We start from the raw sequence: 15,460 nt of genomic DNA on the forward strand, positions 1-15,460 counted from the left end.
CAGGTCATGATCTCACAGCTCGTGGGTTGAGCCCTGCATTGGGTTCTGTGCTGATAGCTCAAAGCCTGGAGCCTGCTTTGGATTTTGTGTCCCTCTCACTCTCTGCCCCTCCCCCACTCACATTCTGTCTCTGTCAAATACAAACATTACAAAAATTTTTAAAAATAAAGACATAAAATATGTCCCAGTAACATGCTGTTACATTGGATCTTAACTGATTTAGCTTGAAAAATCTATGAATGAATAACAAGGTTTTAGTCATTTGTCAAAAATAGAAATGAGAACGATTGATCTCCTTTAATTTGTAAGTGCATTTTTAGAAACGATTCACTTTTTCAACTTAAAGTAATATTCAGAATGGCATGCGATTCTGTGTACTACATTTCCAAATCATACTGGTTATGATTATAGGGCTTTTTATAGTTAGCTTTATATAGTCTATAGTGAGAGTCCCAACTCAATTTCATGATCTTAAGGAACAATCTATAAAGAAAGGGAGAAACAAAAAATTTAAAAGTTCACACTGAGAACAATAAAAAAAAATACAAGGTGGTATGTTTTTTAGCAGATCCTGCCACACGCACACACACACGAAAAAATGTTAATTTAAATCCACTTTTTATTCTTTCATAGATTTTAACAATTATACACAACTTTTAACATAAAGATAGTGAAATCTCAAGGATAAGGAGGCAATATATATGGCCTCTTCTATTCGTTCTTCAGGATGGAAGGAAATTTCCAAAGGGTACAATGTGTGAGATTTAACACTGGAAAAATACATATGAAACTTGTTTAACTGGCTCCACTTAGGACCAGGCATAGCACAATAAATATAGAACTGCATCATCTTTTTAAAAGATTGTTGTAATTTTAACACGTTCTTACTAAAGAAATATGATCAGTGACCAATTTGAAGTTCTACAACATACAGATGAAGGGACACTTACAATGAGTATCAGAGCATCTTCTGTCTCCAGCATCTTCACACCCATACATCAGCATTCTTCAAAGGGAGTAAGAATTACATTGCAAACTCAGAATGACAAAAAACCAAGCTTGGTCAAACTTTCTTCATTATATCACTCATTACTATCATAATCCTGGTTTGCTGGTAGATTTAAGGTAGGAATAGAACATTTTTGAAATCCTTTTCAATTCCACTGGTCTTCGGGCCTCTAGGTGCGAGGCCACATTGGAAGCAAACTGATTAAGCAGCACCATTAAGTCCACATCTCAACGAATCATTGCATAATTTTTATATTTTCCAATATTTGGAAAAGTTAAAAAAAAAAAAAAAAGCTACATATGGAAGAATATCTATCCTGAACAGCAAGCCACTGTAAAAACATGCAGTCTGCAAGACTGAAACAAACCACTGCTGAATTCTCTTACTTTCCTTGACGGACCAAAAGAAATACATGACCTAAAAATTTAAATAATAATATACTGAGGCATAAAATAAATACTTTATTTATGCTATTACATTTGGGTATTTGAGGTTGTTAGGCATGTTCACATGCCCTTTCCTCTTCCTAAAGAGGAAGCAATGGTGCCAGCACTATTGGTCAGAAAGAAGTAATGAGAAACTGTTGCTCTTAGAGCTGTTCTGAAGTGTGCCTTACACAAAGACAGAAATTATTACTTTAAAACATATACTTAAAAGACAGGATGAAATTATCTTTTTTTCACATGACCCAGATTCTGTTATTAGCAGATAAAAGAATTAATTTCATCCTTATTAAACAGGATGAAAACTGCTATGCTATTGTTACAGATATTCTGAAAAGTCTTTTGAGCCAGTAAGCTGGCAAACTGGTTGTTCAAAAGTTCACTGAGCAAACAAACATGCAAACACATGACACACATCATTATCTTGTAAAAATGTAATGCCGCTCTGGCCCCAAGAATCACTACAGTCCAGCTGGTCCTTAATGGTGCAAACAGCCTTAACCACTACTGAATATCTTCTCTGTGGCATTTTACTGCCCATCACACTGCCACATGATTCTTAGAAGCTTCGGCTTCTAAGATGTTTGAGGAAAAGAAAAAGGGCACGAAGTGGATCAAGTTCCCCGTGATTGTTTTAAATGTGATTTTAAAAAGACTTTCCTAGTAATGTAGTAGGGTAGTCCTTGATACTGCATTTTTCATACTGAAATAAAATATGCTTTAACAAGATGATGTTTAAGTTTGACCACCTGGCTCCTTTTCCACTTTTTTAGAGGGTACTGATTCATATACTGTGCTGAGTCCCACAAATGCCTGTTTTAAAAACAGTAGAGTTCCCAACAGTTTCCTATAAACATTCCTGATTTATACTGGGGGAGGCAATGCATAATTGGAACATTAATCATTCATGGTTTTAAAAAAGTAATTATATCCTGCAAAGCAGCTACTTAGCAAAATGCTAAGCTGCAAATAACCTTACCACATAGATATTGAGTCATTTCACAAAGTACCTGTCAAAACGTGTAGAAATCTGGCCTTCCGCTCCAGATCTATTGCAAAGAGAGTACATGCAATAGTCCCATTTACAATTTAATGGTGATGAGGCAAGGGCAAACCTAGGACAAGGAGGCATGTCACCCTACATATGAGTTTACAGTAGTGTAGCCATTATATATCATATTTACTACATTCACCATTCGGAGAAAGGATCAGGGAGGCCCTTCAAACACTGGAACAAAGGAATGTTTGTTTCATAGAAGACCCACCAGATAAACAGGGGAACAAGCGATAACACACATAGGCACTAGTCTCAAAGCTGCACAACAAAGAAGTAAAGGGTTTGGAGATGAGAAATTTAGGAAACTATACACAGAGGAGAGACTGCTGAGGAAAAGAAGGAAAGAAATCACAGTTCTAATCTTCGAGGCTACGGAATGCGTTCTGCATGTCTTCAAGAAGTTGTGCGTAGTCAGCCTTAATCTTTGCTTCACCGTCTTTTACCGGATCCTGAAAAAAGACATTACAGAATTCAATTTACCTTTGGAAAAGAATTTTCAGAACAGGTAGTAAGTTACGTATGTTTAATATATTTTGAGTATTAGGTTAAGTGAGGTACACTGCTAAAACACAGGCAGGGGTCAAAATTATCCTTATTTTCCTATAAGAAGAGAAATGTATAAATGGAGTAATACTCCAACCTAACAGAAAGAAGACAAAATTTTGATTTTGTATTTTGCCTGCTAACTGTATTCAACGACCAATAGATGATTTATCCTCAACAATATGCAAAATATGGGAAAATTATGCAGTATCACACATTACATTCATTCTCTAGCATGTACAAGATAGTTGGAATTAATTTAGTCAAAACATAATTTACTGTTCATGGTCTCATAGTATCACATTGGAACAAAGGAAGTAAAATTTCTAAAATAATCTTAAAATGTGTATTTTAAATCCTTATGGAAAACAACTTAATTGAGTAGTATGTATAAAAGAGGCTTTAAAATATTTAAGCCCTGACTCAATCATTTCACTTCTGGGAAGCTATAACAGGAAAATACACAAAACCAACAACATAAACAAAGCTGTCCATACCAACAACTGGAAATTTCCTATATACCTAACAATAGGCAAATATTATTCTCCAGCCACAAAATAATGTTACAGAAGAATATTTAATGACATAAAAAATTACGGAGATATTAATTTGATACAATGTGCATGTAAATAGAAAAAGAGATATCACCTTGAATCACATGATCAGAAATCATCACTATATTATTTATCATTGCATATATATATATATATATATATATTTATAAATTTTTTTTAAAGTTCACCTATTTATTTTGGGAGAGACAGAGAGAGCATGAGCAAGCAGGGGAAGGGCAGAGAGAGAGGTATAATCCCAAGCAGTCTCCATGTTGTCAGCGTGGAGCCTGACATGGGGATTGAACCCACGAACTGTGAGATCATAACCTGAGCCACGACGAAGAGTCAGCCGCTCAACTAACTGAGCCACCCAGGTGCCCCTTATCACATATATTTTTAATCCTCTTCCTATGAATGTATAATCCATTTATTTATTTAAAGTATAACTAATATACAGTGTTATATAAGTTTTAAATATACAATTATAGTGATTCAACACTTCTATACATTACTCAGTGCTCATCATAGTAGCAGTGTGTTCTTAATTCCCTTCACCTTCCTTTCACCCATTCCCCCAACCCATCTCTCCTCTGACAACCACCAGCCTATTCTCCACAGGAGTCTGTTTTTTGGTTTGCCTCTTTTTTCCTTTGTTTGTTTGCTGTGTTTCTTAAATTCCACATATGAGTGAAATCATATGGTATTTGCCTTCCTCTAAATGACTTACTTCACTTAGCATTATACTCTCTCAATCCATCCAGGTTACAATTGGCAAGATTTCACCTTTTTATGGTTGATTAATATTCCACTATACATGTGTGAATGTGTCTGTGTATCACATTTTCTTTATCCATATGAATGTTTAATCTTTAAAAATAAAATTTGGATCAAATTACATATAGAATTTTTTTGCAACCTGATTTTTTTCACTCATTATACCATAAACATTTGCTCAGATCTTTGGATATTCTTTGAAAAAATGATATTGATGTCTTCATAATACTCTTGCTATAATGTACATGCCATAATGTACTGTTGATCCTGTTTACCCTTGAATGACATTTAAGAAGTTTAATAAACAATCTTTGGGGCGCCTGGGTGGCTCAGCTGGTTAAGTGTCCGACTTCGGCTCAGGTCATGATCTCATGGTTCGTGGGTTTGAGCCCTGCGTTGGGCTCTGTACTGACAGCTCAGAGCCTGCAGCCTGCTTCAGATTCTGTCTCCAGTTCTCTCTGCCCCTCCCCCGCTTCTGCTCTGTCTCTAAAATAAATGAACATTAAAAAAAAAACAACAACAAAAAAAAAACCTTTTACATACATTCATATCAAAAGTCTCTGATTAGGTGCGCCTGGGTGGCTCAGTCAGTTAAGTGTCTGGCTTTTGATTTTGGCTCAGGTCATGATCTCATAGTTTGTGAGACAGAGCTCTGTTGGGCTCTGTGCTATCAGTGAGGAGCCTGGTTGAGATTCTCTCTCTCCCTCTTTCTCTGCCCCTCCCCGGCTTGTGTGCTCCCCTCTTTTGGGAGGCAGCTGGATGGCTCAGCCAGTTGAATGTCTGACTTGGCTTACTTAGGTCATGATCTCGTGGTTTGTGAGTTCGAGCCCCACATCAGGCTCACTGCTGTCGGTGTGGAGCCTGCTTCAGATCCTCTGTCCCCTCTCTGTGCCCTTCCCTGCTTTTGTTCTCCCCAAAATAAACAAACATTAAAAAAATTGTTTAAAAAAATGTTTTTTCTGATTATTGTATGTCAACTATACTTCATTTAAAAAGAAATCTGGTTATTGGGTCATATGTTTTGAATTGAAGCGAAAGGACTCATAGAGTGTGAATATTTTAAAATTCTTGTTACAGTGACTATTTTTACAGATTTACTTTCAACCTATAGTGTAAACAAACACTATATATATAACGCACTGTCACAGAATCGTTCTCAATTTCTCTAAAGGTGATTAGCAAATATACTTGGATGTCTTAATTTAGAAATAATTAAATACAACCCAACTGATCAAATATTTTAAAAACAATCTTACACATTTGGATTTCTACTGATAATCTCATTTAATTACCTATTTATGGCTAGAGTAATTAAGAAAAAAAAGAATCCACCTCAAAGTTAAAAATGATGCGTAACAGGATACTTAGAAGTAAACAGCAGAAGTCATTTCAGGTGAGCATGGGGGTAAATTGGTAATAGGTACTTGAGGTAAAGTAATTGCTGCCCAGCTATGATTTTAGCTCTAAACTGCCCGGCAGTTAAGACAAAAGGGAAAACGTGTCAGCATTTATTTTAGACATGACATACTATAACTTTTATCACTAGAATTCTTATTTGAACATAACTTTAAGGTCTGTTCTGGTCCTGAGCCTGTATGAAAATGATAAACCCAAGTTTCACACATTAGGTCGTGGAGAAATAGATTGTTTGTAAATAGTTAAATAATTCAAAAGAAACATTTCCTACTAAAAAAGTTAAGTAGAAACAAAATATACCTTGAATTTCATGGAGGAAAGTTTATAGAGGATCTCCCCCATGTGCTCACGGATAATGGACCATGTGATTTTATTGTCACTCTGTGCAGTGGTTTCAACAGCTCTACGGGCCATATCATAAAACGCAATCATGTTGGACAGCATCCCTACTGTCTTGTAGAATGGGCAGAACCTAGGGTAAAAATGAAAGTGAAAATAATTAACAAAATAAAATCCAAAGCAGGCTCATATTTCATCTACAAAATAGCAGAGCATTAGCTTCTTTATTTAAATATGCAGACTACTTATATTTATCAGATAATAAGGAATGAAAAAAAAAGTGGTAAACACTAACAACTACGTATCCAGAGTTTTTGGGTAGAGATGGGATATGGAGTGAATGCATAGATGGAGATATATATTCATTTATTTATCTTAAGGTGATGTTCTTTTTTTATCTATTAAAATAACTAAAGATGGGGCGCCTGGGTGGCTCAGTCGGTTGAGTGTCCGACTTCAGCTCAGGTCATGATCTCGCGGTTTGTGAGTTTAAGCCCCATGTCGGGCTCTGTGCTGGCAGCTCGGAGCCTGGAGCCTGCTTCAGATTCTGTGTCTCCTCCTTTCTCTGCCCCTCCCATGCTCATGCTCTGTCTCTCTCTGTCTCTCAATAATAAATGAATGTTAAAAAATAAATAAAAAAAAAAAAGAAAATAACTAAAGAGGAAGAACAATTAAACAGTACTGCTATAATCTAATGACCGAGTACTGCTATAATCTAATCTCTGAGGGTCTGTTTTCATACAGTGCAGTTAAAGGAGTAACCCAAATGGTAAAATAACTGAGTTGCAAAGACTCCCTTGTGATAGTGGGGTGAAGGTTTAATGAATAATAGGAAAACAGAAAACTGTAATTTCCTAAAATGAACAGTAACCCCCTCCCCCATTAATGTGGTCATTTTCACTTACCCATACCTTTTAATAATGAGGACACACACATTAATACTCAACTTGGATCACATGCATTCTTATCAACTTCCTGACACATTCAAACACACTTGCATGCACAATTTCATGAACATTCTGTATTATGCTTTCCAAAGAATTTTCCCCCGGTTGAATTATTTTTGTATGGGTGGCCAGAACTTAACTTCCTGATACAGATTTTTGAGATTTATGTTATCATATTTTCTGCTTGTCCTACATTCTCATAATCCTATTTGTTCAGTTCCTTCTTCAGTCCAACTATGATCTGAGGGAGAAAAGCTAGCCTATGATGAAAGGGCTCAATACTATCAAAGTTTAAAAGAAATAGGGACTTGGGCACCTGGGTGGCTCAGTCGGTTAAGAGTCTGACTTTGGCTCAGGTCATCACCTCACAGTTCATGAGACCCGCGTCGGGCTCTGTGCTGACAGCTCAGAGCCTGGAGCCTGCTTCGGATTCTGTGTCTCCCTCTCTTTCTGCCCCTCCTCTGCTCACAGTCTGTCTGTCTGTCTCTCTCTCTCAAAAATAAACAAACATTAAAAAATTTAAAAAAAAATAAAAAAAAAGAAATGGAGACTTTAAGCCACAGTAGATACAGAGACAAATGGGACATCTAACAGAGACTAGCAGAAAGAAAGAGACTAAGTCTACTGGGAAATGAAGCACGAAAGTAGGACATACTTATTTAGGAAAAGAATAGAAGAGGCATGGGCAGTTGTAAGGGGTATTGAGAAAAGCTTCTGAAGGAGGCAATGATCCCCTCATTCTGCACACTATGCCATAATCTAATCTACTTAAAGATGGCTGGGCAATGAGTGAAAATACTGTCATAACTGCACAAATAAGCAAAATCAAGACAAGGGTACATATTAGATCGTTAGATGTTTGCTATAACAATCCAAAGAACATAAATTGAGTCAGAGTTGCGTCTGCATTTGAAGAAAAAAAAAAAAAAGAATTCTAATGTGAAGGCAGCTCTTTCTTCAAAATCCAACAGAAAATCCTCAAATAAAAAAAGAAAATAATCAGGATAGGTTACCTGTCATAAGGAGTATACCCATTTTGTTGTAAGAAATCATCTTTGATAAGTTTTGCTACTTCCAGAGTGATTTTATCTGTTTCTGCTAGAGAAGCCTAAAAGAGAAAAAAATATATTTTTAAAAATTTACTTCCATAATGCGGGATCAGTGATTATAAGCAATTAAGCAAACAAAAACTATATAATCAATACACAATCACCTATCATTAATAAATTTCACTTTATAACTGCTTGTTAATTTTTTTTTTATTGTGGTAAAAACCATTTAAGATAAAAATTTCCATCTTAACCAGTTTTAAGTGTAGTTCAGTAATGTTAAGTATATTCACATTGTTGTGAAACAGATTACCATAACTGGTCATCTTGCAAATCTGAAACTCTACATCCATTAAATAGCAACTCTCCTTCTCCCCCTCTCCCAGACCCTGGTAACCACCATTCTACTTTCTGTTTCTATGAATGTGACTGCTTTAGACAAAATCATACAATATTTGTGTTTTTGTGACTACCTTATTTCACTTTACATAGTGTCCTCAAGGTTCATCCATTCTGTAGCTGTTAGAATTTTCCTTCCTTTTTAAGGCTGGATAATATTCCATTATATACATACATGCACCACATTTTGTTTATCCATTCATCAAAGGACAGTGGGTTGTTTCCACCCCTTAGCTATTGTGAATAGGTGCTACTATGAACATGGTACGTATACAAATAAATTAACTTTCTTCTTTTTTTTGAAATACTTTCCTCCTCACATCCTGCCTTCCTAGCTTAATTATTTGAATTTTGAGCCTTAAGTTTGTTTCAAGATCTATACATTTCATAAACAGTTAATTTTTAAAAAACATTACATGGTGTTTACAACTATATAAATGCAAAGTATAGGAAGCATGTACTTATTTATGTCGGTGCTATTTTATTGGATTTGCTGTTAGAGCTTCTTTAAATATCACTGCCTCAAAAACTTTAACTCTTGCAATCACCCTAATTAGACTAACAGGTAAAAATTTCTTGGGAATTGTGGGAAAGGGACAGGCTCAGTAAGTTAACTATTTTTTTTTTTTTTAATGACTGGAATGCAGCGCATTTTTTAAAAAATTTTATTTAAGTAATGTCTACATCCAACATGGGCTCAAACTCTCGACTGAGATTAAGAGTCACATGCTCTTCTGACTGAGCCAGCCAGGCGTCCCTTAACTGTAGTCTTTTGTTATCTTTTTACAACTAAGATCCTTAGAGATAAGGATCAGGTCTTGTTTCTTTTCTTTTTCCTGCTTTTTAAATTCCTTTTATCCCTAATCTCCTCTTCAACCACAGGCAAGTATTCAAATGTTTTATGTGTATTCTTTTATGTGCATAAATTCATGTGAAATGGGTATTTTATTTTGTAATAGTATTTTTAATTATGTAAGGCAGTTTTATTTGTGTCTTTGGCACTTTTTCAGATCCAGCCATGTTGCTGTGTGTCACACAGTCTGCTTCTAGCTCTTGCATACCTCATTTTCCACAGTATGCTCCTTCTCTATTTTTATTTTCCATCTTTGCCCCCGTAGAAAGCACTGAGATTTCCTCTAACTCCCTGCCACCACAAACGTGTCCATTTAAGGACCTGTTTGGGAATTTCTTTTGAGATAAATATCCGGAAACAGAACCGCTACATCACAGGATATACAACCAAGTACTGTCACTGCTCTCCACGATGCCAGCCCAGATGACACTCCCACCAACAGCACACCATTCCTCTGTCCTCACACCAGTTGGCGTTATCCAGCTTTCTGATATTTGCCATTTTCACTGGTATGACATGATATTTCATTATCGTTTGAGCATTTCTCCACAGGCTTCTTAATCTTTTGTGTTTTTCCTCTTCTCCTCTTCTATAATCTGTCTGCTACTTCCTTTGCCCACGTCTGTTGGGAGTTCTTATCTTCTTGTTAACTTAACTGTTAGGTAACAGTTCATCAGTTTTAGATGTTGCAAACTCCCTCACAATCAGTCATCTGTTTTGTCACCTCTATCCATGATAGGCCTTTGGTGAACAAAAATCCTTGCATTTCATATAATCAAAATCTTTTTTTTTTAATTGCTTGTGTGTATGCATGGGGGTTTGTTTAAAAAGCCCTTTTCCAACCATTGATCACAGAGATATTCTCTTAACGTTTGCGTCTATTAACTTGAAAGTCTCATCTTTCACATTTAAATTGCTAATCTGGAGTCTAGTTTTGTGTGTGGAATTAGGTAATGCTGCATTTTTATTTTTCTCCAATTTAAAATAGTTTTCCATCATCACTAAAACAATCCATCCTCCCTGCATTCGAATTGTGATACCATCTTTGCCATATGAAAAGTCTATATATACTTGAGTACATTTCTGTTTTCTTTCACTGATCTATTTGTCTGTTATTTCACCAATAACACATGTTTTTATCACAATGTTTTGTATTGATATCCAATAGAGTAAAATCTCCCTTTTTATTATTCTTTTTTAAAGAATAGTATTTGTGATAGCAAATGAATTTTTGAATGGTTACTAATTTGTACAAAAGATGTAACCAGGAATTTGACTGGCATCACATCAAATTTATAGATTAAAGTGCTATCTACCTAATAAGTCTATCTAAGACCTTGGACTGTCTCTCTATGTCTTCAGATTTTGTTTCATTTGTTAGTTTTAAAATGTTTTCCACAGAATAATGTTATTTTTGATTAGTTCCTACATTCTCATTTTTGTTACTATTGTGGACACCTTATTTTTAGTTTTACTTTCTAACTGCTATTGCTAATACAGAAACATTTTCTTGATTTTTTGTTTATCTTGAAACCCTCACCAAACTTCTATTAGTTCTAATCGTTTCTCTATTAATTGTTATTTTTCTTATTATATAATGATATTTTAATTTCTTTCTTTACAAGTTTTCTCTTTTCTTATATCATTGATTAGGTCTTCTGGTATTTGAGCATTAGCAGTGATAGTAAGTATTCTTGTTTTAATCCTGATATTTAAACAGAATGCATCAGAAGTTTTTCCTTTAAGTAAAATATTTTCCCTGGGTTTTAGTATATTACCTTTAACAAATTAAGGAAATTCCCCTCTATTCCTTGCTTACTAAGAGATTTTTAAAAACTATAAATAAGTAATGAACTTCAAATGCTTTTTCCACATTGGTTGAGATATCCCTTTTTCATTACATTAATTACATTGGTGAGTTACAATAACAGATTTTGTGTTGAATCATATTTGCATTCCTGAGATAAACTTTACTTGTGTTATTTTATTCTTTTAATACCCTACAGAATCTAGTAAACAGTAATATTTAATTTAGGAATTTGATATCTATATTCACAAACAAAATCCCCCTGTGATTGTCTTTTCTTATATTGTCTTTGGTTCTGGAGGTATTCTGTTTCTACTTCCTCTTAACCAGGGCCATAGTACTCATTTATAAAAAATGAGTATTTAATATGTGCTAGTTAGCTAATAATACTATCGGTTGTGGAAAACAAATTAGGAGGTGACTTTATAACATATAATAAAAAGAACAGAGCCAGATAGAGAAACGGACATCCTGACTAGCACTGCATACCATCTGAGAAGTCATTCAACTCTAGAATTTAATCTGGCTAAATTTAATTATACCATCCTCCTTTGAAACATCAAGACACAGACACAAGAATACAAGTCACGTGTTGAAGGTCACACAGCTATTATCAAAAAAAAAAAAAACTAGCATCCAATCCTTCTGATTCCTAGCTTTGGTGCTCCTGCAAAAATAAAATTGATCCAAAGCACGGCACTTCTAATTTGGTTGGTGATGGGTATGTTCTATTTCAAGAAATAAAAGTAAATCCAGTGTTTCTTTCTCATCTACAATATAACCAGGACCATGCAAAGCACTATAGAGGATCAAAAAGAATATAAAGGCTCTAACAATTTAGTTCCTCCTTCTGGTTGACCATTTTGAAGTGCAAGCCCCTCTTCTTTAACCTAGGAAAGCTCTGTGCCTGCTTTGACCAGAACATAAAACAGAAGTGATAGATATACTAGTTTGGGGGCCCCAGCTTATGAGGCTGTTGGTTTCCACTTTCTTTCTTTTTATATACTCTGTCTGACAGCCCTAAACTGCGATGTGGAGACACTACATGGAGGGACAAATGTCCAGCTAACCCATAGCCATTCTAGCCATCCCAGCCCAGGCACTAAACCTGCGAGGGAAGAAACTTTCAGATGACTCCAGCCTCAGCCACCATATGACTGCAACTGTATGAGGGGCCCAAGCAAAATCAGCCCCGAAACTATGAGCAGTAAAACACTGTTCAAACACTCAAAAGTATTGGAGTGGTTTGTTACTCAATAGTAGATAATCAAAACAATAATCATCTTTCTACCTTCCATAACATAAATAGGACCCTCAAATATCTACTGGATAAAGGCTAAGCTAAAATTCCATTATTTTAAAAAACATTTAATAAAGACTCATTTTGCTAGAATCCAAGAATCCAAGGTTCTCTCTGTCCTTAAAACACACCAGTATAACTCCTGGATCTGTCCTCCATGGGGCTTAACTACTCACCTTTCCGACAAGTTGTACAATTTCTGCCAGGTCTTCTTCTTCCTGCAGAATCTCCTTAGCTTTGGTCCTCAGAGGAACAAATTCTGTGAAGTGTTTGTCATAGTACTCGTCCAACGCACGCATGTACTTGCTATAGCTGATTAACCAGTTGACAGAGGGGAAATGCTTACGTTGAGCTAGTTTTTTATCTAAGCCCCAAAACACCTGATGTAAAAAAAACAAAAACAAAAACAAATTCAATGATTTTTCTTAAATAAGTAAATAAATAAAGCCTTGAAGTATATTTGCTTGTTCTAAATATGCAATTCTGTAATTTTTTGGTTAAATTATCTTTTTAGTATATACCATGTGTAACTGAAATAGAATAAAACTTAGAATTAAAAAATGTATTTCTTTTAGTTTCAGGAGAATTATAGTCAAATTCAAATTGTATCTGAATTTCCTCAATAGTATGGCAAATCTGATAGAAAAAAAAAATTGACTCCTTTGAAGATTTATTATGGTACAATATAAACAGAGGAACCAGAAAATGTCTATAGAGAAAGAACAGATTCTTCCCTTTGATTAAAAACCTGGAAACATTCTGATTAACTTGGATTCCCTATCATGAAGGGTCAACTCAATAAGTCTACCAATCATTTTTCAAAGGCCAAATGTTCATGTATATTTTAGTCATTTTTTAAAGTTTTCTACTACTTTTTTAAAAAATTTTTTGATGTTTATTTATTTTTGAGAGAGAAAGAGACTGCCCGAGTGGGGGAGGGGCAGAGAGAGACAGGGAGACAGAATCTGAAGCAGCTCCAGGCGCTGAGCTGTCAGCACAGAGCCTGATATGGGGCTCAAATTCACCAACCGTGAGATCGTGACCTGAGCCGAAGTAGGCTGCTTAACCAACTGAGCCACCCAGGCACCCCATTTTGTTTTGTTTTTTAATGTTTATGTACTTTTGAGAGACACAGAGTTAGAGCCGGGGTGGGGCAGAGACAGAGAGGAAGACACAGAACCTGAAGCAGCTCCAGGCTCTGAGCTGTCAGCACAGAGCCTGATGCAATGCTCAAACACACGAAAAAGATGTGAGATCATGACCTGAGCCAAAGTTGGACGCTTAACTAAGCCGCCCAGGAACCCCTATATTTTATACCTTCTTGACTTTACTTCTCCTTTCCCTGCAATTTAAACTCAAAATGTTAGCAAAGGTTAAACACCTTGAGAGCTGTACATTTAGCCTGACATTTCTTTTTATCAGATACTGACAGAAACGTAAGCAAATATTCTTTTTCTCACATGAATAATACTTATGAATATATCAACATTTATTTTCTTTACTATAGTCCTGATTTGTATACATCTTTCACTTAGGCTTCTCTTAATGGCCAAGTTGGCTAGCTATCCACTACCATTCATGCCTTGTCACTGGGAGGCAGCTGCGTAGGCAGAAACTACACTTTCCAGCTTTGCTTTCATCTGGGTGTGGCTAACAGAATGAGTGGGGGATTGCACTGGAGCCCAAAGTTCACAGAGTGGGTGTGCCTTCTCCACAGTTTCCACTTGTGGCAGCAAGATGCAGATGGTTAACAGTCTAGGTGATGATGGTGGAGCCCAAGCTGGAAGGACCTCTGGTCTGTGAATTATTAGTATATGGAAAAGAGCTGCCCTCTGATAGGATCATCTGCTTTAGACCATACTATGAGGAAAAAGAAACTTCTACTGGGTTTTTGTCATTATGCATTTTTAGGCCTATTTGTTTCTACAACCAGGGTTACTCTCATTTAAAGGGTAGTATTATTCTAATACTAATAAAACTTTGCTATTCCAGATATATTTTCCACTTACAGAAATTAAATTTCATAAATCTTCAGCAAAGAGCTAAGAAAGAATGGACAGAATAAAAACTCTCAGTGACAAGAATGTTCCTAAAACAAACCTTCCTACTGCCTACTTTTAATGAGTAAATTTAATACTTCACGATGATTAGGTAACATTAGGGTAAGGGTGGGAAAGCTCAGAAGTTGACTATGCTAGGAAAAGGTATACCTGAACAATACCAAGAGTAGCGGATGTAACTGGATCAGAAAAATCACCACCAGGTGGAGAAACCCTAAATTTAAAACAAAAAAAGTCATTAGAAAAGCTTAAGAAAACACAGCCGGTATATGAAAGTAAAAGTTTTTTAGAAGTTAATTTTAATGTAAATAACTTTAGAACATTTGAAAAGAAAATCTACATACAAATATTAATAAAAATCAATACTAAATTGCAAATAAGAATGGTAACTATTGAATGCCTTCAAGTGCAAAATATGAGAGACATAATCAATTTCATGACTCTAATCGAATAGATGAAGCAGGAAGGAAGAAAAAACTCTAAGAACAAAGTATGGCTTTAGGTAGTGATCATGGATCTTCACTTTGTTTTTCCATACAATCTTACTTAAACATGTCTATAATTTTCTAAGCTACTCGTAAGATATTGTGACTTGAATATAAAAAAATCAGTGCAGAGATAACCTAAACGTGTACATTGTAAAGAGCTCCTCGGGTGACCCTGCAGTGGTTAAGAACCACTACCCTCAGAGGAAGCTGAATATTTTCTCTTTAAAATATATGACTTTTTATTCTTTTTTTGAAGAGTAAATAGTTTAGGTGCTTACGCTCCTACAATGCTGACACTTCCTTCTCTTTCAGGATTTCCAAGACATTTCACCCTGCCTGCTCGCTCATAGAAAGAGGCCAGACGGGCACCAAGGTACGCAGGATATCCACTATCTGAAAAGCAAAAAGAAAATTTTTTCTTT

The 15,460-nt window shown here is 35.6% G+C and overlaps 1 protein-coding gene across 1 annotated transcript in view; it reads right to left on the minus strand.

Annotated features, from left to right (window-relative positions):
• Nucleotides 1–601: 601 nt before the first annotated feature.
• ATP6V1A (ATPase H+ transporting V1 subunit A) overlaps nt 602–15,460 on the minus strand; it is a 64,271-nt gene continuing 49,412 nt past the window's right edge. Inside the window, 6 exon segments of the mRNA XM_047099069.1 lie at nt 602–2,958; nt 6,097–6,268; nt 8,096–8,190; nt 12,667–12,870; nt 14,701–14,764; nt 15,317–15,431. Coding sequence (XP_046955025.1) covers nt 2,866–2,958; nt 6,097–6,268; nt 8,096–8,190; nt 12,667–12,870; nt 14,701–14,764; nt 15,317–15,431 — 743 coding nt within the window. The 3' untranslated portion in view covers nt 602–2,865.

Source organism: Lynx rufus, unplaced genomic scaffold (genome assembly GCF_022079265.1).
Source record: "Lynx rufus isolate CCGP_SWC_20201006 ecotype Redwood Valley unplaced genomic scaffold, mLynRuf1.p SCAF_5, whole genome shotgun sequence".
Classification (NCBI taxonomy): domain Eukaryota; kingdom Metazoa; phylum Chordata; class Mammalia; order Carnivora; family Felidae; genus Lynx; species Lynx rufus.